This window comes from Cyanistes caeruleus, chromosome 7 (genome assembly GCF_971803275.1).
Source record: "Cyanistes caeruleus chromosome 7, bCyaCae1.hap1.1, whole genome shotgun sequence".
NCBI classification, from domain to species: Eukaryota; Metazoa; Chordata; class Aves; order Passeriformes; family Paridae; genus Cyanistes; species Cyanistes caeruleus.
The window spans coordinates 40,098,630-40,125,851 of record NC_141707.1 but is presented as its reverse complement, the minus strand read 5'-3'; the positions used below and the strand labels follow the sequence as shown (position 1 = coordinate 40,125,851).

General features: G+C 45.3%; 1 protein-coding gene and 1 long non-coding RNA gene across 8 annotated transcripts; one reads left to right on the top strand and one right to left on the bottom strand.

Annotated features, from left to right (window-relative positions):
* On the bottom strand, nucleotides 1-7,438 carry LOC147652333 (uncharacterized). Of its 4 annotated transcripts, none has more exons than XR_015289315.1 (4): nucleotides 5,619-5,772; nucleotides 5,313-5,416; nucleotides 2,609-3,992; nucleotides 1-2,275 (listed from the first exon to the last, which is right to left on the bottom strand). It is a non-coding gene; the product is annotated as an uncharacterized LOC147652333 (long non-coding RNA). The 4 variants fall into 4 exon arrangements; XR_015289314.1 differs by having other exon boundaries at nucleotides 5,682-5,761; XR_015289312.1 differs by lacking the exons at nucleotides 1-2,275; nucleotides 2,609-3,992; nucleotides 5,619-5,772 and adding an exon at nucleotides 7,265-7,438 and having other exon boundaries at nucleotides 4,190-5,416.
* STAM2 (signal transducing adaptor molecule 2) lies at nucleotides 6,081-26,983 on the top strand. Of its 4 annotated transcripts, none has more exons than XM_086897987.1 (14): nucleotides 6,081-6,200; nucleotides 12,541-12,625; nucleotides 14,831-14,906; nucleotides 15,097-15,192; nucleotides 17,498-17,644; nucleotides 18,470-18,539; nucleotides 18,866-19,052; nucleotides 19,731-19,825; nucleotides 20,249-20,328; nucleotides 20,492-20,579; nucleotides 20,978-21,032; nucleotides 21,828-21,981; nucleotides 22,976-23,133; nucleotides 26,675-26,983. In XM_086897987.1, the coding sequence occupies exons 1-14, from the start codon at nucleotides 6,161-6,163 to the stop codon at nucleotides 26,733-26,735; spliced, it is 1,392 nt and encodes a 463-aa protein (XP_086754113.1). In that variant the 5' UTR covers nucleotides 6,081-6,160; the 3' UTR covers nucleotides 26,736-26,983. The 4 variants fall into 4 exon arrangements, with proteins under 4 accessions (XP_086754113.1, XP_086754111.1, XP_086754110.1 ...); XM_086897985.1 differs by having other exon boundaries at nucleotides 24,245-26,983; XM_086897984.1 differs by having other exon boundaries at nucleotides 6,084-6,200; nucleotides 20,246-20,328; nucleotides 24,245-26,983.
* Nucleotides 26,984-27,222: the final 239 nt, after the last annotated feature.

The window sequence follows — 27,222 nt, the reverse complement described above, 5'->3', positions numbered from 1 at the left end:
AACAAGGAAATAAGAAGAATTAATTTTCATAAAAATGCTATTAGAATGGGGAATTCAGGCAAATTCGTCTGGTGCAGCACGGTGCCAACGGAGTGTCACTGATCCTGGGACATCCTGGTGGTGATGATCCTGGGACAGGAACACCCTGGATTCAGTGATCCTTGGACAGGAACACCCTGGATTCAGTGATCCTTGGACATCCTGGATTCAGTGATCCTGGAACAGGAACATCCTGGATTCAGTGATCCTGGGACAGGAACACCCTGGCACTGCTGATCCAGGGACATCCTGGCACTGCTGGTCCAGGGACATCCTGACATCCCATCTGGGTAGCAGGACACTCCTCAGTCGTCACACTGGAAGTACAGCAGGATCCTGCTGTGAGCAGGATGCAGCTGGGAGCAACGGGAGTTTCTGCTCCTCCTCACTTCCAGAGGCACCGTGACCCCCTCTGGAAGTGAGTCCTGGAGGGAGCAGAATTCTCTGGAGAACACCCCAAAACTCCTGGGGACAGGGAGCGGGACAGGGGCTCCTCTGGCATCCTGTGGTGAGGCTGGCACTGCCAGGGGATGGGAAAAGGCATGCACATGAATTCCAGGAGCAGCTCTTCCCTTGGAGCCCTGCTCTCCAGAGGTGCCTCTGGATGTGTCCTCCTGCAGATATTTGGGTGCCTCCACGGTTAAACTCAGATTTAACTCAGCAGAGATGCTGGAATTGGGGTGCAATTCCTTGTTTATCCCTCGTTTTAATTGCCTTCTCATTAGGCAGAATCTGGGAGTTGACAGCATTCAGGAGAGGATTGGATCCATTGATTTCTTTCAATTTGTCACACTCACAGCTTCCCCGTTCTCCTCCTGCCACGGGCCTGTTTTGGTTTGTTCTGTTTTTCTGGGGAAGAGCTGGAACCAGCCTGGCAGCACCGACCGGCCATGGGCTCTAATTGGCAATCAGCTGATGCTGAGCCTCATTAAAAGCACACACGACTGTCTGGGTGTAGCCAGGCCTCCCTCCTCTCCCCTCCTGAACCCCTGTGCAGGTGGTTGGATGTTCCAGAGCTAATTAAAAGCCTGCATTTGCATATTCTAGACTGCTTGTTAATTATCTGCTCCGAGGCACGCTGATGTCTGGATACTCAGCGTGGCGTTGGGGCGAGCATCCCAAAATAACGCGTGGCTCTGCAGGAGGGAGCTGGGAAAAATGGAGATATTTGGGCTATAAAATAGGGGATATTTGGGATATTTGGGATATTGGGGATATTGGGATGTGGGGGAGGATGAAGGCAGACAGAGGTGCAGCCAGCTCCCACCGTGGTTCCAGAAAGAATCGCTTACACGCTGTCTGGGTGTGCGGATAACGAGATGCAAAGCGGCGTTCCAGCACTTTCCATTCACAGATAAATGCTCCCGCTGAAAGGACGCTGAACCCCGCAGCTCAGCGGAGGAAACATCTGATCCCGACTTTGGTTTGTGCAGGAAAACAATCAGGATTGCCCGCCGGCCGCATTCCTGCCCGCCACACATCCACCCAGACCGGACGGGAGCTGGACTTGTCCACAAAACCGGGGTTAGGATCTGCTGCCGTGTGCGATGATCAAAAATCCCGGCACAAAATCCCTTCTCCCAGGCAAATTTCCTGCCTGATGAGAGCACCTGCCCTGCGTGCCAGAAGCTTGGGAGAGCATCTCCAAGGATTTGTGGGCTGAGGTCTTAGGCAGCAAACAACAAACTGCCAGAGGGCAGGGATGGGATCCCCATGGGATATGGGGAGAAATGCTTCCCTCTGAGGGTGGGCAAGCCTGGCACAGCTGGGGCTGCCCCTGGATCCCTGGAAGTGTCCCAGGCCAGGCTGGATGGGGCTGTCCATCCAGGTGTTCCTGCCATAGCAGGGGTGGAACGGGATGGGCTCTTAGGTTCCTTCCAACCCAGCCCATCCTGGGATTCCATGACTCTTTCCAGAGCTCCCTGCTGGAAATAGGGAGTCAGGAGCCGTGGCTCAAGGAGCTGCAGCACTCCCAAATGCTCCCCAGTGCACAGGGAAATGTTGGATCTAAGGGATGGATCTTCTGGCTGCTCCAGAAGGAGCCACTCACCCTGGCTGAGGCTGTTTCTTAGGAGATGCAGTGTCCGTTAACCAGATCTTCTTTTGCCACTGGAATTGTTTCCGTGCATTTGGGGGAATTCTGGATGTGGACACTGGGTGGGTGCTGTGCATGGGAATGGGGAAAACCCAGGATCCATTTCCTCTGTGGCAGCTAATGTAAGGAAGAGGAATCCCACTGTGTAACAGGATAAAGCACGATTAGAAAAAGAAATGCATTCCTGTTAACACCAACTTGCTTCCAAGACGTGGAAAAGCCTCGGAGACGCTTCCATGAGGAGACTGGAGTGGCTGAGGCGAGTGCCAGCAGCCCGAGGAAGCTGAGCAATAATGAATCAAAGCTTTAAGCAGCTGACTGAAGTGGCACCAGGCTGTGTGTGCAGTGAAAGGAGTTATTAACACAGCCCAGCTTCTCCTGCAGGAATATCCTGACCGATAGGAAGCGTGTCCAGCTGCTGAGCAGAGCTGGAAAACCCCAGCAGATTTACACGGGGAAGGGTGGGTTTCTCACCTGACAGGAACATCACAGCAGTTCCTCAGCTCCCATCTTGGAATGCTTTCCATGGAATCTGTTCTCTGTTTCATCCACTTCGGGGCCGCGTGACTCCCACACGGCGTAAAAAACAGGGAACAAATATTCCAGCAAACCACAAAGTAAACGAGAGGGCAGCTGGAGGAATCCAGAGGATCCAGCCAGACACAGAACAAAGCTGGAAGCCTGGACAAGCTGCTTCTGTGCACCAGGAAAAAGCTTCCTGGGAGCTTCCCGAGGGTTTTCGAAGCACTTTGGGGAATACAAATTGTCCTTTCAAACAGCTGTGCCGAGGCCAAGGCTGGAGATTAAATATTATGACAACATTTTGTAACAAAGAAACTGGGAAAGCTGAGTCGGCCCCTCGATGTGGGGCAGGGCAGGGAGGAGGGGGAGCAAAAGATTTCCTACAAATCCCCCGGATCCATCAGGGATGTGGACACCGTGCAGGTGGCTGGGCCTAATGACGGTAACGCAGCTGGGACACGGGGGCACAGACTGCTCAGGGAGAAAGAGATTCCCAGATCCAGAGTCTGGAAAAACAGGTTTGGAAACAGCTTCTTTTTATATCATTTCTCTGTCCCCCTCTCCTGCTTCTTCTTAAGAAATAGTTTGTTCCTCCGTGATTTGGGATATTTGCTATTTTCCTTTCCATGGTGTTGTTGTTGTTGATTTTCCCATTTCCTGTGGGATTTTCCCTTTGCTGTGCTGTGGCTTTGGCTGTGGTGTCACCCAGAGCAGGAATTCTGTAGGTGCTGCTGGACTGGACGTTCTCCACGACTACTGGAACCGGGGAGGCTCAGCCCACACCAGGTCCTTCCCCATCCTTCCTTTCCAGCGGCTCTTGGATGCATTGTCCCACCACATCCAGGTAAAAAACAGAGCAAAGCTCCACGGGGACGATTCCAGACGACAAAACCAATGGAAATGGAGGAGCCATCCCTTCATTTCCACACCCATGCTGTGATTGTTGAACCACGTGGGATGAGTGGAGTTAAGAAAAGCCAAAACTCTGGAATTAATGTCTGGAATGAGCCAGGATCCATTACAAATCCCCACTTTGGCCAGACAACATCAGTCGTTGAGGGAAGGTTCGCTGTCTTCCTGCACTAATGGCTTCATCCTTCCTTTTTTAAGGCAATTAAACCAATTAATGCCATTCTCGCTCTGATTCATTAAATTAAATTAGGAAGTTTCGATGCAATTAGTGAATTTAGACCTCGGGAAAGACTCTCCATTTTGCCTTAAAAATTTGACAGGAGGTGATTTCCAGCAGCTGGTTGGGGATGGAAAACGGCGGCCGGGAATGTGAGGCAATTGTGCCACCTGCAGACAGCCGGGATCGCTGGAAAATCCGGAATTCCTGAATGGAAAAAGGGAGGGAAATGGAGCAGCCATCTCCTCAGCCACTTTGAAGGTGTTAATCTTAAAGGTCTCCTCCAGCCTTGATGATTTTATGGAATTTCGGGATCAAAAAAACCCGGCAAAGAAGCTTTGATAACCCTTGTGATAATCATCACAGCTGATTCAAAAATCAGTGTTTTGATGTACAAAACATTAAGAAAATATGAACTATTTTCATGGAAAAAAAAAACAACTCTGAAAGTTTTGAAGGGAGATTCAGTGTGTTCCTCAAATCAAATTTTTAATAAATAACAACAATAATTTCTAATTATTCAAATGTGTAATTCAATTTCTTTTAATTCTAACTTTTCATTCCGACTCCAATTTTAAGAATTAAAACTGTATAAAATATGCTAAAAAAACACTGTTTTCACCCATGCAAGTGAAACTTTGGTGTCCCTAAGTCTTGCACTTTGGAATTACAGCTGAGGAAAGGAATGCAGCCCCTGAAATTCCAGGCGAGTGGGCAGGAAAATATCACTGAATCATACAGGAAGCTTTTAAGAATCCAACAATGTGTTGGACTTCCAAATTCCTGCCCTTCTCCCAGAATGAGGCACTGTGCTGCTGTCGTGGCTCGCTTTTCCACAAGATCTTCGGGAATGACTCCAAACCAGGCAGTGAGTAACCCGGGACGGTGACTAAGGCTCGCTCCGAGACGGGTGACTGTGCATATTCCAAAGGTGCTGCCTACAGTCCCTGACTCATCCAGGTTATTCCTCACATGAAGGACTTGGAGCTCCTGCTGACCCCACAGCAGGGATGAGATGTACCCATAAAGAGGATTTTTGGGGGTCACATCCCTTCGGCCACACATCCCAAAAATCTGTAACTGAGCCATCCTTGCAGAGCCACATTCCCTATGGAACATCCCCTGGAACAATGTCCCTGTTTGCCACCATGCCACCACAAACCCTTATCCTTCCTCTCCTTGGTCACGGTCCCTTATTAATTATTAATTAGCATTCTGTCTCCCGTTGGTTAATGATTCTCTTGTTCCTCATGCTAATTCTGTGCCCAGTCCTTCTCTCGTTCCTTGGGTTGTGATCTTCCCCCTTGCCAGAATTCCCCGATTTCACCACAGGGGCTGATGTGGGTTTGTTGGTTTGCTCCTTGCCTCAGGGGCTCTGCCAGCTGTCCTTGTGGCCCGGAAATCCTGCATTCCCTGGATCCACTGCCAGTGGAAAGAAATCCTTCCTGCTGAACTTTGTTAGCCTCACCTATGGCTGGCATCACTGGAGGTGACAAACCCTGAATTTAACAAGGTGGTTCCACCCACTTTTTTGTTTTTTGTGATTTGTTTTCCCGACGCTTGCGCATCCCCGGGATCTCGCTGCCTTGCTCTGCTTCACTCCATCGCTCTTCTTCCATCCGCCTTGGAAGCTGCAAAGATCAAACATCACACAACATCCTTCCTGAACGAAAGCTTTACGTACCCCACCTTTCACAACAATCAGGCAGGACCCTGCTTCATAACCCCCTTCTCCCTGTAGCTCTCTGGGAAAATTGTTCAGTATTTCCAACTTTGTTAACTGGTTTTGATTTTTTAAGTCTTGCTCTTGACATGTCAGGACGAATTGCCCACCTGCGATCCCCTCAGCCGCACTCCCCGCCCTCTCCCCCCTCACACCCACGGCGACGACGCAACTTGTGCCCTCAGGCTGCTTTAATTTCGGTTAATTAAAGCGACAACAGAGGACAACCCGAAGGCTGCTGTCCCCCTCAACCACCGCCGCAACATGGCGGCGCGTGACGTCACGACGCTGCCGTGACGTCACTGGCGCCCGCAGCGCCCCCGCCCCGTTCCCGCCTCCCCGCCAGCGAGGCCCCCGCGAGGTCCCCGCTCCGCGGGGCTGCCCCGAACAGCGCCTGCCGCCTCCGCCGCGCTCCCGGCGCCGCCGCCCGCCCCGTTCCCCCGCGCCCGGCGAGGCGGCTCCGCTCTTACACTGCCCGACCGCTCAGCCCGGCGGTTCGCGGCGCTGCGGCGGCGGCGCTCGGCGCGCTGGCCGGTCGGGCGCGGCCGGGCAGCCCCGCGAGCTGAGCCGGCCGAGGCGGGGCGGGCGCGGCGGCGGCGGCTCCGGCCGGGTCTGTGGGCGCGGGGCAGCGGCGGCGGCAGCGGCGGCCGAGATGCCGCTCTTCGCCCCCAACCCCTTCGAGCAGGACGTGGGTGAGCGGCGGGCGGGGGCTGGGCCTGGTGGAGGGCCGGCGGGGCGGCCTCTTCGTCCCCTACCTCTTCTTCCCCTTCCTTTTCCCCGTCGTCTTTTCCCTTCTCCTTTTCCTCTCCCTGTTCCCCTCCCCGCTCTGCCTGCCGCCGATCCCCGGGGGATGGGCCCGGCGCTGTTGGATCTCTCGGTGGATGAGGGGAGGAGGGGATGATCCAGGAGCAGCACGGAGCCGGGTGGGATGTGGCCGAGCTGGGGGGCAGGAAGGGATCTGGATCCATGGCCCGAGGCCGAGTGCCGGCTCCTGCACCTGGGTCACCGAGCCCTGGGAACGCTCCGGGCTGGGAGAAGTGTCTGGAGAGCTGGGAAAGGCCCTGGAGGTGCCGGTGCCAGCGGCTGAACACGGGCCCAGGGGTGCTCAGGTGGGCAAGAGCTGAGCCGGTCCCTGAGCTGGCACTGCTGGGGCACCTCCCGTGCTGGGGACAGTTCTGGGACAGGAGGGACACTGAGGGGATGGAGAATTCCTGAGGGAGCTGGAAAGGGGCTGGAGAATTCCTGAGGGAGCTGGGAAAGGGCTGGAGAATTCCTGAGGGAGCTGGGAAGAGCCTCAGCCTGGAGCAAAGGAGGATCCCGAGGGATCTTTTCCCTCTCTGGAATTCCCTGGCAGGAGGGGACAGGCGGGCAGGTCGGGCTCTGCTGGCAGGGAACAGGGACAGGAGGAGAGGGAACGGCCTCAGGCTGGGCCAGGGCAGCTCAGGGGGGACAGCAGCAGGAATTTCCCCATGGAAAGGGCGCTCAGGCCTTGGAAGTGCCCAGGGAGGTTTGCAGTGCCCATCCCTGGAGGTGTCCAGGGAATTCCTGGAGGTGGCACTCAGGGCTCTGGCTGGGAACACGGTGGGATTGGGCACAGCTGGGACTCCATGGGCTGGGAGGGCTTTTCCAGACGAAATAATCCTGGGATTCCTCCTGTAACTGCAGCTGCAGGGGATCCCTGGCTGCTCCTGACACATCCTGGCCGGGCTCAGGGGCTCTGGCAGGGAAAAGATCCGTGGGTCTCTCTCTTCCTTACCCTCAGCAGCATCAAGGAACGTTTGTGTCTCGTTTTGCTCTGACTCCTGAGGTTTCACAGCTTTTCCAGCGGGTCTGTGGTGCCTCCTTTCCTTCCCATGGTGTTGCTGAGTTTACAGGGATTCAGGGAATTGTGGCTGCTGTAAAATCAGCTGCTTTGCATCCTTTTATTGGTGATTTCTTCCAGCTTCCCAGTAGCTTCCCTGGAAGCACACGTGATGGGAGTGTTGGGCTGTCTGTGCAGGGCCAGGAGTTGGACTGGATGATCCTTCTGGATCTTTTCCAGCTCAGGATATTCTGTGATTCAGTGATTACAAAACCTGCCTGGAGTTGCGGTGAAGACGGTGACTCAGTTGTTTTCTTTTGTGTCCTGCCCTGACTTGTGCTTTCTTACACTCGTGCTCTGTGGCACTTTTTTGTTACACAACGTCTGTTCTGAGTGAAAAAACCCATTCCAAGCACTGCAAAAATGAAATAGGCGAGACAGAGAAGAATTCAACATTCCTGGCATTTTTGTCACGGCCAAAAAGGAAGAGGTTGAGTTCTCTTGTTGCCACACAATCTCTGTTTTGTTTGCAGTATAAGTTGAGCTGGTTTCTTATTTGCTTTTTTACTTATTTATTATTTTATTTCTAATTTCAGTTCCCTGCTGCAGTTTGCTGTTTGACCCCACTCATATTTCACATGGCTCTAACTGGTGTATTTGTACAAGTGGATTTTTTTTTGAACTCTGCAGGATTCTTTAACAAACCTAAATGCTTCAAGGATTCCCAGACTCCACAGCTTCAAAAGTGGCACTCTGTTTGCTTCCAGTTTCTTAAACTTTATTCAGCATATTTCTTCTTTAATATCTTAATATTGATTATTTATAATTTGTTATTATCACTTACTAAAATTTAGCAAGTACAACAGACTAGAAACTTGAATTATTTGGGCTAAATCTTAAAGTCCCTTGCCAGAAAAACTTTGTCAGTAGAAGCTTTAAAGAAATTATTATTCTGTTGCAAATTAGACCATGCAAAATATCAGATAATCACATGTGGGTGTTCTGGGGAGGTGCTGAGCTTGGAAGTTTGGTGCCTTTTCCGACCCTCAAGGGCTGACATTTCCCTTATGTTTTATTTCTTTCCTTATTTTTCTAGAATTTATTTATTTAATTATTATTAGTAGTATTATTAGTATTATTAGTATTATTAGTATTTTTTTTTTTTTTTTATTTTTTCCTTAATGTTCCTTTTACTTCTCAGTCCATAATAATTCTTGTCTTCAACATTTAGGCTAAAATCTTGCAAATATTAATATTTGGAGAAAAGCTAATTCTATTTTTTTTTTCTTGCTGTTGCTTGAACAATATTTTATTTATTATTATTCTTGAACAATATTTTCCAGTCTTTGATCTGACTGCTTAAAATTCCTGAATCCTGAACCTGCATTTTTATGAGGTTTCTTTCTCATTTTTTCAGATTATTTTTGCTCTGCTCCCCCACCCTGCCTTGAGTATTTTTTACTCAATAATTTATATATTATATTATATTATATTATATTAGTGGTATAATAATATACCACAGCCTCACTGATACTTGTTTTCTTTGTGTTATGAAAGATATTTTATATAATAAGCACAAATTTATAATTTAATATAATTTATATATTATACATAAATTAAGAGTTGTTAATTTTCATCTTGGTGTTTCCATTTCTCTGGAATATAATCTCTGTTAATCCCTCTCAAATCTTTTTGGGGTTTGTCTTGACAGATAAATGAAATTATTTCCTTTTCAGATTATTGGCCTCAACCAAACAAACCACTCGCTTTAAAAGCAAAAACTGCATTTTAAAAAGCTTTTTCAGTGAACTGGATTTATATTGCAAAAAGTTATTTGAAGAATTTCTTTTAACCCAATTTTTTAGGATATAATAATACCATGAGTAGGGATCCTTACAGGTAGGGCTGCCTTGTGACTGCAGGTCCATCCTGGCTGTGATCTTTAATTAAATCCAGGCTGGAATTCTCTAATTAGGCTCTGCAAAGGAAGGTGTGTGGGATTAAAACCTCTGCCTTTCATCCACATCTTCCTGCTCCATCTGGTAAACAGCCCTTGGAGGAGCCCTCCATTTCTTCTAGATTTACTTCTCGCTGGGAAAAGTTGTGTAAAATCCGAAATATTGCTGTGCAGACAAGGGTTTATTTCACTGCATGGGCAAAGCAGTCAAGGAAATTCTGATTCTAGTGATGACAGTCACCAAAAAAATAACCAAGCACTGGTTTAGCAAAAAACCTTCTGTGCTGGAAGTGCCTGAGTAGTGATTTTTTTATGAAATCAGTGCTCATTTTCTGTTTCTGCCGTAGAAAGTGACACAGGTGGAGAAACAATGTTGTATTTTAGTACATTTCTGTTTTTTTAACCCAGATTTACTCTGTGAGCCTGTCCCAAGGGAATTGAGGGCTGAAGTAATAAAATGTTTTGGAAGTTTGAAGGTCATGGGAGCTGGGCTGAGGAGCTGGGCTTGGGAAAGGTGGGAGCAGGGAGGCTTTGAGCATTCCCACATGGATCAGTGTGGGTTATTCCCTGGTTTTTGGTGTCATTGTATTGCCCATCCCTCCCGGTGAAAAAAGAGAAAAGAAATAATGCAATAGTCAACTTGGCTAGGGGCTGGAGCCAGGCTGGGAGAGCTGGGAATGTTCCCCTGGAGAAGGGAAGGATGCAGGGAGAGCTGGGAATGTTCCCCTGGAGAAGGGAAGGATCCAGGCAGAGCTGGGAATGTTCACCTGGAGAAGGGAAGGATCCAGGGAGAGCTGGGAATGTTCTCCTGGAGAAGGGGAGGATCCAGGGAGAGCTGGGAATGTTCCCCTGGAGAAGGGAAGGATGCAGGGAGAGCTGGGAATGTTCCCCTGGAGAAGGGAAGGATGCAGGGAGAGCTGGGAATGTTCCCCTGGAGAAGGGAAGGATGCAGGGAGAGCTGGGAATGTTCCCCTGGAGAAGGGAAGGATCCAGGGAGAGCTCCGAGCCCCTTGCAGGGCCTGAAGGGGCTCCAGGAGAGCTGGAGAGGGACTGGGGACAAGGGATGGAGGGACAGGAGCCTGGGAATGTCTCCCAGTGCCAGAGGGCAGGGATGGATGGGATATTGGGAACTGGGAATTCCCAGAGCAGCTGTGGCTGTCCCTGAATCCCTGGCAGTGCCCAAGGCCAGGCTGGAACACCCTGGGATATTGGGAGCTGTCCCTGCCCGTGGCAGGGCTGCATTGGGATCCAGATCCCTCCCAGTGAGTAATTCCATGACATTCAGGGTTTGTGGCGTAGAGGGATGATCCTGAATTTTTTTCCCTCAGTTGCAAAGCATTCCCACCTTTCCTGGGAGGGCTGTGCCAGTGCTTTGAGGCAGGAGCTCTCCAGGCATTTCTCCTTTTGGCAGTGGGAGCAGCAAACAATTCCCAGCTGCTCCTCTGAGTGCTCTCCCCTCTCCTGGATTGAACAGCAGATCAGCTCAGGGAGCTCACCCAGGGAAAAGCGATTCCTTGCACTTGGAATTCTTCATAAAAACACCCCAAGGAGCACGTTTTGCTTTTCCCATTATTTCTACAAAAGCCAGCTCAAGTCTAATGTTCCTTCATTAACTGGAGGGCTGCAGAGGACAAATCATTCCATGGCTTTGAAGGTTAGGTTCCCCCTGAGCTGGGAAAAAAATCACGGAAAATTCTTCCTCCCACATCTGTTTCTTCTGCCATGTCCAAGTCTCAGCATCTGGGAAGGAGTTATCCCTCAGGATTGTTCCTGGGAAGGAGGAGAGCAGCTGCTGTTCGTTTTGTCACGCTGGCAGGGAGGGAAACTTCCAGATCCGTGAGATCCTTGGGCAAGGACGGAGTTTGGATCTCCACGGCTGCTCCCAGGATGGTGTGGATCCAGGAGCAGGGACTTTGCTCCCTGTGGGGATGTGCTGGCTCAGGGACAAAATATCCTGGGAGCTGGGAGGGAGCAGCACCGAGCTTTGGGATGGGGAAGGTGTGGAGTGAGGGATCAGCGGGAAAAAAGGAGCTCTGCACAATTCCCTGCCAGGAGGGGACAGCTGGGAGGGGATTTGGGATCTTATCCCAGGGACAGGAGGAGGGGGAACGGCCTCAGGGGGGACAGCAGCAGGAATTTCCCCATGGAAAGGGCGCTCAGGCCTTGGAAGTGCCCAGGGAGGTTTGCAGTGCCCATCCCTGGAGGTGTCCAGGGAATTCCTGGAGGTGGCACTCAGGGCTGGGGACACGGTGGGATCGGGCACAGCTGGGATTTGATGACCTTGGAATGCTTTTCCAGCCAAAATCTGTAATTCTGAGGTGAAAACTTCCTGGTGAAGCCTGTAAACATCAAACCTTCCTGTTGCCAGTGGAAGAGTTGGGATTTCCACTCAGGGCTCAGGAAAACTTCAGTGGATCCTTGGGAATCTCTTCACTACTTAGGGATTGTGTATCCAGGGAATCTGCAGCTTCCAGAGGTTGATTTGGCTTGATTTTCCTTTTTTTTTTAATTTTTTTTTTAATGTTTAATATTGTGGGCACTCATTTATTTTCCACAACATCCATGATTTTGTTGTTCATGACCTAAAATATTGATGCACTTAAAAGAAAATTTAGAAATTCTATCATTTTTGGGGTAAATTTTGAAGGTTTACAGTTTCAAAATAATATTTACTTCTGAGTAAATATACCAGTTTGTGAAGATAAATTATGGCCAAAATTCTTAATTTCCATCTTTTTAAAAAATCCATTTTAATTTAATTCTAAATTTCCATTTTTATTTAATTCTAAATTTCCATTTTAATTTAATTCTAAATTTCCATCTTTTAATTTCCATTGGCTGTAACAAAAGGGATTTGGAACATTGGTGGGTGCTGTGTTTGTGTTCCCTCTGTGGAAATCTTTCTGCTGAGCAGAAAGATTTTATTTGGTTAGATTTGAGTTGGTTTAAAGCTGAGAATTTAGTTGGTTAAAACTTAATCCTGAAGCAGCAAATGCAATAAAATATTTAATTTGCTGTTTAATAACTCAAACTGCAGTATTTACATGGGATTTAAATAACCTGGCTAATAAAAAACTGAAAAGCACAAATAAATACTATTAAACCTTACTAATTAATCTATAGAATGAGTGTCCCTGCCCACTGGACCAAGATGAGCTTTAAATAATTCCACGAATCCATGAAATATTAATTAAAGATACATTCTATTGACAGAATCTGAACTGAATAAATAAAACACTTGATAAATCTTTTTTTTTTTTTTTTTTCTTTCCAGAAAAAGCTACAAATGAGTACAACACCAGCGAGGACTGGGGGCTTATCATGGATATTTGTGACAAAGTTGGAAGCACTCCCAATGGGTAAGCTGAACCTCAGGGAATTCTGTGGGAATTCCAGGGAATTCTGTGCTGCTGTGAGGAGGAAAATGTCCCAGAGAACACATCTCAAAATGCTCAATCCCCCAAATTCACAGAGTTGGCTTGGAAATCCTTGGAAAGGAACATTCCAACGGGATTTGGAGCAGAGCAATTTGTATGTGCTGAGCACATTCCAGCTTTTTCCTGGAGTTTTCAACAGCACACCCAAATTCTTCATATTTAATGAGCTGGCATAAATTTGGGGAAGTGTCTGTGCCAGGAGGAGAAAGTGAAACAATTTTTGTGCAGAAAAATACCTGGCAAGGACCAGGGGCTTTTTATGATATTTGTCTGGTTTTGGTTGTTAGGAAGAATGGGAGAGAAAAGGGAAAAAATAAGGATCAAAGCACAAAATCATTTGGAATCAGTTCAGCCTGAGTGCAACATAAATGGAATTTGAGTGATTCTGTAGTGGCCAAAAGTATTTGCTGAATTTTTGAGTGATAACATCTTTTAAATTTGGAATTAATCCTCAATTAGTGAGAATTCTTAAGTGATTCAGAATTTCCAGCAGTTCTATTTTAACATTAAAATTGAGGGTTTTTTTTTTTTGAGTGGTTTGGTTTGGTTTTCATTGATTACCTGCCACAAGGAATAACAGCAAATCTCTTCAATCTGGGAATCTTTAGTCCTGAAGGTGAAAAAATATCCTTTCAGTCCTTTATTACAAATCAATTTTTTTAGTGCCACAAGACTTTTGTGGAGTGAACTGTTTTAAATCTGGTTTTGGAGGAAGGGATGTTGTAAAAAATTCATTGATTAAAAAAAAAAAATAAAAACGACATATGCTGAAATAGAAGTATATAAAATGCATAATTAAATCTAAATATATAGCAAATAAAATCCTAAATTCTGAATTTTAAATGCCGCTGCTGCTGGCATATTTCAATTCTGTTTTGTGTCATTTTCTTCCCTCCTGCCCTTGAAAATAATGAAGATTGTTGCCTACCCTGAATAAAAAATGCAATTTAAAAGAACTGAGTTGACTTTTTTGCATGATTTGTACGTGAAATAAGATGAAAATATTAGGGCTAAGTGTATTTTTCTGGCACAGAGGCTTTTCTGTGCTTTGCTATTCCAGCAGCTCAAGTATCTGGCTGGGATATTATTTTTTAAATGCTACATCAGCTTTTTTTTTTTTTTTTTAGGATTTCATGTTTTTAAACGTTCCAAATATCAGTGTTAATGAAGCCTTTGATGTGCCTGAGCCATTAATGCTCATTTAAAGTGTGGAAAAGCCTCAGCAGAAGCTTTTAAAATGTTATTTATTATTCTCTGCTCACCCCAGATTATGCTGAAACAAATTAGAAATATCTTTGTGTCCTCAGGCTGTGGAAAAGGAGATCCAAGAGCTGGGAATTAAATCCAATGGCCACTAAAATAACCATTTATTGAATCATCTCTTTTTTTCTGGGGACATTTCCTTCATTGTCATGCAGTCACTTCCTTTCCTGGCCTGGCAGCAGCTTTTTGGGAATGGATATGGAATGCCAGGGCAAAAAAAGGGAATTTCTTCCAATCCAACACCCAGCTGAGGACAAACAAACTGCTCAGTGGGTAAATCTCTGCCCAGCCCTGAGAGAGTCAAGTGTGGTGACATTTTTGCTCAATAAATTCAGGTTTGGTGACATTTTTGTTCAATAAGTTCAGGTTTGGTGGCATTTTTGCTCAGTAAGTTCAGGTTTGGTGACATTTTTCTTCACTATGCTCAGTTTTGGTGACATTTTCACTCAATAGGTTCAGGTTTGGTGACATTTTTGTTCAATAAATTCAGGTGTGATGACATTTTCACTCAGTAAGTTCAGGTTTGGTGGCATTTTTCCTCAATAAATTCAGGTTTGGTGACATTTTCACTCAATAAGTTCAGGTTTGGAGACTTTTTTTTCAACAGGCTCAGGTTTGGTGACATTTTTACTCAGTAAGTTCAGGTTTGGTGCCATTTTTGTTCACTGGGCTCAGTTTTAGTGCCATTTTTGTTCACTGTGCTCAGTTTTGGTGATATTTTCACTCAATAAGTTCAGTTTTAGTGCCATTTTCATTCACTGGGCTCAGTTTTGGTGCCATTTTTGCTCAACAGGCTCAGTTCTGCTGGAGGTTTAGGCTCATTCCTCACTCCCATTTATCTTTAATTTTCTTGTTCCTTTGCAGAGCCAAGGATTGCCTTAAAGCCATCATGAAGAGAATGAATCACAAAGTTCCCCACGTGGCTTTGCAAGCTCTCACAGTGAGTAAATCCCCAAATTTCCCCTAAAAACCTCATGGAATGCAGCAATTCAATATTCACTGATCAATTAATTAATACCTGAGTTACCCTCAGTAAATTTACCTTTTATTTTGGATTATTTACACCTTTTTTTTATTATTATTTGCACTTTTTTCCCCCCACATTTTCCCAATTGTCTTTCTGCTGTCAGCTTTTAGGAGCCTGTGTCTCAAACTGTGGGAAAATATTCCACTTGGAAGTGTGTTCTCGGGATTTTGCCACTGAAGCTCGAGCTATAATAAACAAGGTAATTGTTTTAGAACCTTCAGTCCTGGGGAAAGATTGTTTTGGTGACTTCTCCAAATTCATGTTGTGGTTAATGCACATTTTCTAGTTTTTGGTGCTGTGTTTTCACTGAAATTTGTGTACTTTTCACTCTGAAAAAAAATAATCTGTATAAGAATTGACAGTTGATAATCCTTCAGATTTTTACAAACTTGCATGAGCAGTTTGAATTAAAATCTGTGTTCCTAAGCTCCATTAATTTGATCATGATAAGTGCAGCTTTCCTTGAAGAGAGTTTTTATTAGGCTTGAAGGAAATTCCTGGGCTGAAGTGAAAGGCAAAATGATGAGGAAGTGAAATCACATTTTTACAAGGAAAAACACAGAGTTACAGACAATCCTTTTTAGTTTTTTGAGATTCTGGGAACGTTGAGTGAGAAAATAACTGGGAAAAAGAGCCTGGAAAAGAAAGGTTGGGGTCAGGCAGCTGCTGGGATCTAAATGTGGATGTGAGGAAATGGGAAAAGGATCAGCTTTTCCCTAATTACTGCTCCAGTTGGAGACACAACTGGTTAATGGGTTAAAAAGGAGTTTTCAGCTCCTGCAATCATCAGAGGCTGAGCAAAGCAATTAAGGAAAGTAATAAAATTGCTGGGAAGCAAAATGAGTTCACAGCTCCTGTGTTTCTGGATTTCTGGGGAAAAATAGGACTCCAGGTGCTCCCTGTGTTCCCGTTAGCCTGGCTCCATCCTGGAGCTCAGCACTGACCTTCAGCACCCAGGCATGTGCAGGATTCCCACCCAGGGATGTGCAGGATTCCCAGGATCCCACCCAGGGATGTGCAGGATTCCCAGGATCCCACCCAGGGATGTGCAGGATTCCCAGGATCCCACCCAGGGATGTGCAGGATTCTCAGAATCCCACCCAGGGATGTGCAGGAATGCCAGAATCCTACACAGGGATTTTCAGGATTCCCAGGATCCCACCCAGGGATGGGTTCAGGAATGCCAGGATCCCACCCAGGGATGTGCAGGATTCCCAGGATCCCACCCAGGGATGGGTCCAGGAATGCCAGAATCCTACACAGGGATTTTCAGGATTCCCAGGATCCCACCCAGGGATGGGCTCTGGAGCACAGTTTCCGTGTTCTTGGGAAACACTGGCCCCTTTCCCCCATTCCTGGCCCACTTGGAGGAAAAATGAGGAAAATTGAGCTTTTCCCCTCTTCTCCAAGAGAAAATGTGTGCCAAATCCATGTCTGGGGCAAATTCTCTTCCTGTCCCTGCAGCTCAGCTCCCAGTTTGGGAATCAAGCTGTCCCTATGGATTATCCCTATGGATAATCCCTTTTTGTGGGATTATTTTGTGGCTCCAGGAGACACAGATCACGTTTGTGTGAGGTTCTCTCAGCCAGGACAAACCTGTCCTGGATTTCTTGTAGGATTTCTTACAGTGAAAGGTTTCTTGTAGGATTTCTTATAGGATTTTTAATAGGGTAGGATTTCTTGTAGGATTTCTTACAGGATTTCTTGTAGGATTTCTTTTGAAAGATTTCTTTTAGGATTTTTTACAGGATTTCTTGTAGGAAAAGGTTCCTTGTAGGATTTCTTACAGGATTTCTTGTGGAATTTCTTCTAGGGAAAGATTTCTTGTAGGATTTCTTGTGGGGAAAAGATTTCTTGTGGGATTTCTTATAGTGAAAGATTTCTTGTAGGATTTTTTACAGGATTTCTTGTAGGATTTCTTTGGGGGGAAAAGTTTCTTGTAGGATTTCTTGTGGGGGAAAGATTTATTGCAGGATTTCTTACAGGATTTCTTGTGGAGGAAAGATTTCTTGTAGGATTTCTTACAGGATTTCTTGTAGGATTTCTTCTAGAGAAAGATTTCTTTAGGATTTCTTGTATGGAAGGGTTTCTTGTAGGATTTCTTGTAGGGAAAGGTTTCTTGTAGGGTTTCTTGTGTCCTATATCAGAGCAATTTATGCAGCTGGGAAGTGGAAAACAACACACCTGAGAAGGAATGAAGAGAAAATTGAGGTTAAATGGAGGGTGAGTAACACAGAGAGGCAGAAATTTGGGGTAAGTGTGGTAGGCAGCCTGAATTTCTCCAGAATTAGTGCTCCAGGAGTTCAGCATGTTTTCTGGAATATCAGATCAGGCTCTAAAAAGCCAGATACTCCACTCTCTGCTCCCCAGACCTTCTCAATCTACACAATTATCAATAATTAAGCGTATTTATAGTAAAATGGGTTCAGTAACAATTTTGGTAATAGCTCCTTCTGTTCATTTTGAGACTCAAACATCCCTTTTTATCCAATTTTGTCTTCCAGGCTCACCCAAAAGTGAGTGAAAAGCTAAAAAGCCTCATGGTGGAGTGGTCAGAAGAATTCCAGAAAGACCCACAATGTAGCTTAATATCTGCAACCATCAAATCCCTGAAGGAAGAAGGGGTCACTTTTCCTGCAGCAGGATCCCAGGTCAGAGCTGCTTTGGGATAGTGATGGATCCCATGCTCTGCTTTCCTGTCCCAAATCCCCTTTTCCTGTTTGTCCCCTCTCCTGCCCGTGTCAGGAGTTGTCCTGGATTTGAGGTTTGTTTATTTTTCACTTCTGCTGGTTTGTTGTGCCCAGTCTTACAGCAGATACGATGCCAGGTGGTTTTTTCCTGACTTTTATTATTGACACTTCTAAATATTCCCATGCTGTTCAGTTCTGAAAATTCAAATTACAATTTCTTTCCACAAAGTTTACTTTCCTCTGGGTGAAACACTGCAAGTTTTTTTTTAACTTTTACAATCCCTCCTTCCTCCACAAAGATGTTTTCACTTCTAAATCTGATCTATGTGTAAAACATATGGCAGAAACATGGGAGAGTTGAGCACTGGCACCCAATTCCAGTTCCTGGTGGGAATGAAAACTCCAGGAATGATTTCACTGTGCTGCTGGGGAGAACTGGAGGATTTAAGTCAGCAGCTCCCAACTGGAGCATCTTCTCTCTTGAAGGGAGGAGTGAAGGATAAAGGTGGAAAGAGTCATTTAAATGAGTAATCTCACTGTAATAAATATAATTAAAATAATTATTTCAATACAACCAATCATTTCAATTAAATCTCATGATTTATTTTACTTTTTTTCCTTGCTGAAAACAGAAAAAAAAAACCCTGAAGAATGGTGATTTTTATTTCTAGGAGATCACCTGGATTCCTTTATCCACCTGTGATCGGGAACAACTTGGTGCTAATTAATTAAAAACACATAAATCTAGAGATTTCATTTGTCCCTCTGTTGTTCCCACCTCTGCAGGCTTCCACCAACGCTGCTAAGAATGGCTCCTCATCCAGCAAATCCAAGGAAGATGAGGATATAGCTAAAGGTGAGTTGCTGTCTCAGCCTTGGGTTAGTCTCCAGGAGTTTTGTTAAAAAGCAGGGGAAGTTTGGGCTCTTTCCTGCTGCACAGAATTGCAATGAAGGGCACAGCAGGTTGGGAATTGTGGCATTCCAGGTGTTTGGAAACTGGGGGTAAGCCCCATTCCTCCCCATCACATTTGAAATATTAGCTTTTAACACTACAGAAGCAGATACAGCCCGTGTTTCAATAAAGAGATTCTCTTTTTGTTAAATCAAGAAATCAAACTGCTTTGTCTCCAGGGATCAACTAACCCCACAAACTTGTTCTTTTCCTCTCTGCCCCACCTGCAGCCATCGAATTGTCTTTACAAGAGCAGAAACAGCAGCAAATGGAAACCAAATCCTTGTACCCATCTGCAGAAATGCCACAAAACCCCCCGAGCCTGAGGAAGGTGCGAGCTCTCTATGACTTTGAAGCTGTGGAGGACAATGAGCTCACCTTTAAAAGTGGAGAAATTATTTTTGTTTTGGATGACAGGTACAATACACTCAGGTGGAGCTGACTTGGTTCCACCACTGTTGTTTTCTCAGGGTAGCACATTTATCCTCTGATGCTTTTTTCCCCCCCACACCCCCCCAGAAATGTAATTGTCACTCTGCCTTCCCTCTCATCCCTTTCTCTTCCTTTTATCTTTCCAAAATCCTAGTTTCTGACCTCAAATCATTTTTAGTGCAGGGAGAACCTCGAGTATTTCACCCAATTTGTAGTTTTGAAGATAAATCTTAATTGCTTGTCTGACATAAGAAGATGCATTGGCATCACATTTCCATCTGCTTCCAGCAATTGTTAAACCTCTGGCTATCCAGAATCACATTTGCCAAGAGTAAAACTGAATAAAAGTAGCTAAAACAATGATTGTTGTTAACACCTATAGGATATTTACAGCTTTAAAGGGCTGGCAAGTAATCAATGTAAGGAATTGATGAATTGTGTTCAACTTCCAGTGATCCCCTGATTCCTCTTCCCTTCCCTGCCCTCTGGCCCAGCTCCTGTTTGGCTTTGTGCTAATCCCTGCAAATGTTCTCTTTTAGATATCACAGGTTAAAAAAGCCACCACCAGACATGTCTCTGAACCTCAGGTTTTCAGTAAAAACCCCAGATATGTCCCTGGCTCCGTTCACCCCAGAGTCCTGTAACCCTTCTTTGTTTCCCCAGTGATGCCAACTGGTGGAAAGGGGAGAACCACAGAGGAGTGGGGCTCTTCCCATCCAATTTCGTCACCTCTGACTTGTCTGTGGAGCCCGAGGCAGGTGAGTTACCTGCTGAAACCACCCATGGATTATTTCACAAAGGCTGAAATGATGGATTATTTCACAAAGGCAGCTTTGTGCTGCAATCCTAATTAGCCCAGCAGCAAAATAATTTCCTCTATCAGCCTCAGGAAAGAATTGAGAGACATCCTGCCCTTGTTTCAAACAGTCAAGCACAGATCATTCCATAACTCGTTTTAATTTCTGCCTCTATTTCTCTTTTAAGTTATTCTCATTTTCTGTGACAGAAATTTGGTTTGATTCACCATAATTCCTTGTCAGCAGCATATTTACAAATCCAGTAAATTGCCACTTCAAATGTCACAGTGTCTTTTCACACAGAAAAATAACAAGGAGCAAATGTTTGTTTGAAGTTATTACAGCAACAGAGAGAAGAGAAACTCATCTCTGTTCTTTCAGCAGCTGTGGATAAAATCTCTGTTCCTGAGGACGCTGCAGAAGAAATTAAGAAAGCAGAACCTGAGCCAGTTTATATAGATGAGGTATGAAGCCACTTGAAAATGAAATATTGCTGGGCTTTTACATTCTTTTGGTGCTGAACGTTGGCAGATGATTCTTTGTCAATAAAGAACTTTTATTTGAATATTAAACCAATTTTGGCATGTCTGAGAAATCTAAGTTCTTCATCTTGGCTTCCCCTTTCAGGACAAGATGGATAAAACACTGCAGGTACTTCAGAGCATAGATCCCACGGACCTAAAGCTCGATTCTCCAGATCTCCTCGACTCAGAAGGTACCAGCAGCACTAAATGAGCTCTGTTTTTTATGACTTCTCCTCACAATTACCTTTTGTGGATTGAGCTGGGAGTTCTTTGTGTTTATTTTAAGCTTAGGGGAGCTGTACTCAGTGCTAACAGTGCTGGAGAACACTTATTTCACCGTGGGAGTGTGGGGCTCTGGGGATAATTTGAATTTTTTTTAATAGTTCCAAGCCAGCTCCATGTTTAGCAGAGTCATTTGCATAACTCCCAGCTCTGTGAGATGCCTGAGCTTTGCAAGATCCATCTACCAATCCCAACCCTGAAATAAATAGGCAATTAATTTTACTCTAGTTAGATAAAATATTTTTTGGCTGCATTTAAACATTTAATTGTGCAAGACATCAACTGCCTCAACACTTTGTTTTCACAGATATCTGCCAGCAGATGGGTCCAATGATAGATGAAAAACTCGAGGAGATAGATAGGTGAGCACAATTTATTCACTGGTTTCCTTCAAATTGGGCAGTTTTAATCACATCTTTTTGGTGCTTTCATCTCCTGAGCTAGAAAACCTTGCAAGAAAATTTTAACAACTTTATTTTTTTTTAATGCTGAAATATCAAGTTCTGAGCGTGTGCACTGAGATTTGATTGCTGCTCTCCCAAAATTCACTGCACAAGTCATGGATGGTTTTTGTTATGGTGTTTTTGTGACTGGAGCCTTCTCCAGGCTGTCTAGAGCTTGGAATTTTCAGTCTGTTGGTGATTATTCCATGTTATCCTCACCTCTCCCTGCTCAGGGACAGGACACAGGGAATGGCTCCCAGTGCCAGAGGGCAGGGATGGGGGGGAATATTGGGAACTGGGAATTCCCAGAGCAGCTGTGGCTGCCCCTGGATCCCTGGCAGTGCCCAAGGCCAGGCTGGAACACCCTGGGATACTGGGAGGTGTCCATGGCAGAAAGCTGGAATTAGATCTTTCAAGGAGGATCCAACCAAAATTCCATGATTCTGTGACTCCTGGGGCTGTTTGGGGGTGAAAAGAGCAGGGAATTCCATCTGGGAATTGCTGGTTTGGTGCCAGTGGTTGTGCAGCTCTTGGATTTTCCTTCCAGTCGCAGAACAGCAATTTTTCAATGTAAATGAGTAAAAAATGGGTAAAAAATGGACCTTTTACCTTTTAGGGGCTTTTTTTCCTTGCACATTTGGTGCAGCACTGTTCTTCCCTCCCCATCTAAGCCATCCCAGCAGCTCAGTGCCCTCTCCATTCCTTTTGGAACAGGAAACATTCCGAGTTATCCGAACTGAACGTGAAGGTTCTGGAAGCTCTGGAGCTCTACAACAAACTGATGAATGAGAGCCCCATGTACTCAGCCTACTCCAAACTCCAGCACCCTGCACAATTCCCACCCACCTCCTCTGGAGTCTCCCTGCCGGTCAGTATCCCTGGAATCTGGAAATTCCCTGGAATCTGGAAATTCCCTGTTGCTTATCCCTGTTTTAAAAAAAAAAATCACAGCAATAACTAAAGGGAGCCCACGAGCAATCTGACATTGCAAGAAATTGGGATTTATGCACTGGAACAGAAGGTTTTGCTTGGCCACTGTTGAAAATTCCAAAAGATCCCTTCCATAATTCATTTCTTGCAGTTGGAATTGGGTGTTGCAGCAGCTTGCTGGATATTCTTGCTGTGAGTCACGTCAATCTCCAAAGTGAAATGTTCCCTTCTTATCTAATAGTGGGGATGGGAGGGAGCTGGAATATCAGTGTATTAATCCCAAGTGTATTTTTTTTTGTGCTAAATATAGAAACACTCTGCTTTTAGCTCCTTTTGCCCTTAGAAAAATGAACATTTTGTATCAGTTCTGAGCACGTTGCGTTTGTGCTCCAAACTGTTTTACACTGTCCCTAATGATGGCTTAAGGAATAAACATGGAGGGGAAGGAGAGACTTTGAAAAAGCACAGAATGAGGGTTTTTTTACTTGAAGTGAATTTTACTTTCATGTTAATTGTTCAGTGGGAAAAGAATAGTTGCCATAGCAACTGCTAGATCTGAAAATATGTCAGTTAAAAGTAATTCTGTGTCCTTAACTCCCAGTAACGATGGAAAATTCATTATATTTGGAGGTTACAAAGTAATTTAAGCCAAAAGGCAACGGGAGTTTGCTGTTTCCTCCCAAGACTGGTGCACAGAAATGCAGGATAATGCTGGGCTTTATTTAGGACAAACCTGTTTATCCCAAATCCAAGCCCCACCAGCAGCTCCAGCCTGTGCCACCTGAATTTTGAGGCGATCTTGCATGATTTAAACCAGAATTGGAAGAAACCGCAGGTTTTGCTTCCAGCTTTAGAAGATTCTGGTGGTTTCATTGCAAAGTGTGCTAAGCAGCAAATCTCCTGGATTTAATTGGATTTGATTTGATTTGCAGTCGTATCCTGTGCAGCCTCCCAGCGGGAATTACATGATCCAGGGAGTGTCCATGTCCCCAGGATACAGCCTGGCCCCGGAGCAGGTCAGCCAGGTGAGGTCTCTGCCTCAGAGCATCAACTCTGCAGCCACTCAGCCACCTCCAGCTGCTTATTTAAGGTATGGGTCCAGCAAATTCTTCTTCCTGGGGGGTGGGAATTTTGCCACTTTGCTTGTTCTCATGGTGTTTTCCTTTGGTGCCACTTCATTTGGAGAGGAAAATATCCATTTTACTAAAGCAGGGAGCAATGAGAGCATTATTCTGGATAAAGCTGATCCTGCACGAGGAGGTTTCCCATGAAGGTTGAAAAGGAATCTCTGACCTCAGCTTTAAGTAGCCAGCACCAAAAATTAAACATTAAATAGTAGGAGCAAGTTAAAGAGTGAGTTAAAAAGAAAGAGGAAGTTAAAAAGCAAGAGTAAATTAAAAAGTTGAAGTTACATATCAGAATTATTGAGCTGCTGGAAGAATTTTGAGGGTGAAGACGTTTTTCCTGCAAAAACCATGAAAAACTGCCAAGTTATGGGCATGAAAAGTGTGGAATTCCTGGGAAACCCTGTTTATTAACATGGAGGGAAACTGCAAGGCCAGAGCTGGTTTAATTTAAGAGCTTGCACGTAAAAAACTGTTATTTTCACAGCCAGCAAAACATGAAATACCTTTCACATGTTTGTGGTGACCATTTTGGTCAAACATTCATCTTCAGGGAGCTCCCAGCTTGTTTTGGTGATGCTGTTGTTAGAGTTCAGGAACACACATAATCATGGAATGATTATCTGAAGGTGCTTTATTGAAGAGCTCTGGGTGTCAGGGGTACACAGACCCAAATCTGACCCATCTTGGTTTTGAGTTGAACATGTTTTATACTCTATCATTATATAACTTCTATATTAATTATTAAACTTACATTGTTTTGTTATATGCATTGTTTTTACCCAAGCATGGATTTCTTGTGATCCCCTCTCAATCCCCTAACATTGTTCCTCATGATTCTTTAAACAATAATTATATCTAATCACATCTAACAGTTGTATCAGATATTGATTACACAGGTGCAGTTTCACCTGATCTTTAGCAAGCACAAGGCCTAACGTTTCCCAGGGCCTACTTTTCCCAGGGCTTTCCAAGCTTAACTTTCTTTCTAAATCCCCAAATTCTGTATGATTTTAAAGCCTTTTGCTGTCAGTGAGAGCTGGCACTGTCAGCCTGGTTGGTGTTGTGTCCCCGCAGCCCCGGCCCCGACCCCACGCTGCCGCCGCCCTTCCCGAGCGTCACCGGCACCGCTGCCGCCTTCCCCCAGCACCAGATGGGCATGGCCGTGGACATGGCAGCATTCCAGAGCAGCCAAGGACCAGCTTATCCCGTGCCTCTTCCTGCTCATTCCCTGCTCCAGCAGCAGAACAATTTCCATCAGCAGCCTCTGCTTTAAACGGCCGGAATGGAGGAATTGCGACCCGAGGATCTTTGGGAGTCCCTGCCGTGGATATCAAAGTCCATCTTCCTCTCAAATAACCCAACTCGCTGCGTTAGGGTGATGCAGAGTAAAAATAGGCACCAGCTCTGATGGTTATTTGCATTTTTGCATCCTGAACTAGATTAGGGGATGGTTTAAAATAATTCCCCGTTCCTCCGAGTCCCTTCTGGTTTGTTGTTTTTTTTTCCCCTACGCTTTCAGGAAACGCCACTTGTGAATCTTTGAGAGATTGTCCCAAAATAATTCTCTTTTCAGTGTGTTTCTGGAAGCTTGAGGATGCTGAGGTGCTGTTGCTTTGCCTCCTCTGGTGTCTTCTGTAATCCTTCTGTCCCAGGGCCTTTAGGGAATCTCTGCAGTTCGGGGTCCCCTTCCTGAAGGAAGATCCGAGGGATCCCTGGCTCTGGCTGGAAGAGGAAATTCTGCCACTCAGAATAGGAAATAGGAGAAAAAGAGGGTTTCAACAGTGCTTGCTGCCTCTATATGTCAGAAAATGCAGAGAACTGCTGTGTTTTTCTGGAGGAAAAGAAGTTTTCCTCAAATTCCCCGGTGTTGGCGGAGGTGGCGCTGGGAAGAGCGGGCAGGGGATGCTCCCAGCTGTGCACTCCGTGGATCCAAGGTGCTGAGCCAGGAACTCGCCCAGAATCCCTCTTCAGTTTTCCCTTCTGGATGGATGGAGAAGTGGAGGAGAATTGTCATTCTTTGTGGGAAAGTGGGGGGCTGGAGAAGGTTTGAAGCTGCTGAAGACTCTGAGGATCTGTTCCCTTTCCAAGGGGGAGCTGAGCGCAACGGGAATCGTTTTGATGGGACCAGGGGGTTCTGCCTCTCTTGGATTTCCTCTCTCTGCCACGGTGTTGGTGTCTAAAGAAGCCCTGACCCCAGAGGAGCTCCTGCAGCACTTGGGAAAGGGGGGTTTAGGCACATCCCACGTGCTGGTGGCTGGGATTGGGCTCCTGTGCACAGGGAAAAGCAGAGCCGTGTCCCTGGAGCAGGGATTGCCCCGGAGCTGGGCACTTGTGGCAGTTGGTGAGAAAAGAAATCCAAGAATTTCTTCCCTGATGCACTTTTTAAAAGGTGGGGTTTGTCCAAGGGAGCACATGAGCTGGATTATCCTTTGGGAATGTGGGATTTCTTTCTTTTTCTGGTTTCAACTGCTGGAGAAAAAAAAAAAAATATCACTTCATCCTCCTGTTTACCTCCTCACTGGAGCATGGTCACATTTATCCTGCTTTTAACCACCTCTGGTGAGTGAGAGTCCTTGGGTTGGGGAAATAATGGAAGCAAATTACTGACAGAAACATCTCAATTAAATGCAGGAAGCTCCCAGGTGTCTAAATAAGCATTTTTGATGGATAAATTTCATCCCAGATTGGAACTCCCAGGCTGCTGAGTGCCAAAACCCACCCTTCACTCAGCACCTCCTCCATCTCTTTTCCCTTTTATTTAATTATTTGCTACCTTGACCTTATATTTGCAGCCTCGTGCTCATGCAAAAAGCCTTCAGCACCTGCTCTCTAAATCACTTTTTATTTAAATGTGTGCAATTGGAAGGAGGATTTTGTCTTTCCTTTGGACATGACTTTAATTCCCCTGGAAGTAGCTCAGTACAAATAACACACGTGGCAATACTGAAGTGTTTTGATAACTTGTTCCTTGTGTCTTTTTTGAGGAAATGAATTTATTTCCACGCTGCTGTTTCAAATTCTGGTTGTCTGGAGCTTTTATTTGTCGGAGTTTACTTTGTTCCAAGTTGGTTTGGGGTCAGACTCTCATTGCTATGAACTCTCCATGTTTGTCAGGAAATTTAAATTGGTGGGGTTGTTTTTTTGATTCTGAGCTTTGGGCCAAGAGAAATCTTCAATTGAGCCAGCCAGATGTGATTTGATGATGTTAATTGTTAAATATAAATAATGTACATACTCATTTGTCTGAGATTTTCTACACAGCTCCACACATGCCTGAACTTTTATAAAGCAGGGTTTGTCCTTCTGTCACCTCTTCTACTCCTAACTCTGTGATATGCAACTTGTAGATAGTGTAAAATAATTTAATTATTATTAAACTGGTGTATTTAGAGGGGGTTGGTGTTTCTCTTCATACTTCTAGACATGATCATATTTATTTTTAAGGCCTGATTGTAACTGAACATGCTGCCAAAGGATTTCTCTAACTCCAGATTTCTACCTTAGGTTTCTACCTGCTGTTTTCTATCAGGAATTCAGGGTGGAGAACTCCTGCTTTTTCATATAAACCCTTCACACAGGAACCTGGGCGACTTTCTAATGAGACTTTCCACGTGATATCTTTGTTTCATGGCTGTTAAATATCACTCTGAGACCCATTTTCCTTTGGTGTTGAGCTGGGGACCTGTTGTGTCTGTTGAATTTGTCACCCCAGAGCGCTCTGAGGGGTTGTGCTCCGTCACCTGATGTCACCCACGCTTTGTCTCTCCAACTGGCTCCAGAAATAATGTTAAAAATCAGATTATTGAAACCTTGCATATGATGTTGTGTGTGTTCTTTGTGCTGGAGGCTTGGGTAGGGGATGGATCACTCCATCCCTCGATGCTGTGGCTTCTCTCAGGGATTATTTCTTGAGATGAAAATGATTTCCTTCTCTGCTTTTCATCCCTGCATCATAAGAGCTGGCAGGCAGTGCCCCTGCTTGCTCTGATAGGTGTCTGTGGGATGAGTAACGTTTAACAAACACTCCCAGGAGAATTCCCTGCTCACAGAGG

What these genes read in the sequence shown, in the direction of transcription:
- STAM2 (XM_086897984.1), top strand. Translation starts at nt 6,161, where the DNA reads ATGCCGCTCTTCGCCCCCAACCCCTTCGAGCAGGACGTGG. An exon ending in TTCCTGCAGCAGGATCCCAG is followed by an intron (nt 17,645 to 18,469) that starts GTCAGAGCTGCT and finishes CCACCTCTGCAG; the next exon opens with GCTTCCACCAACGCTGCTAA. An exon ending in AGATCTCCTCGACTCAGAAG is followed by an intron (nt 20,580 to 20,977) that starts GTACCAGCAGCA and finishes TTGTTTTCACAG; the next exon opens with ATATCTGCCAGCAGATGGGT.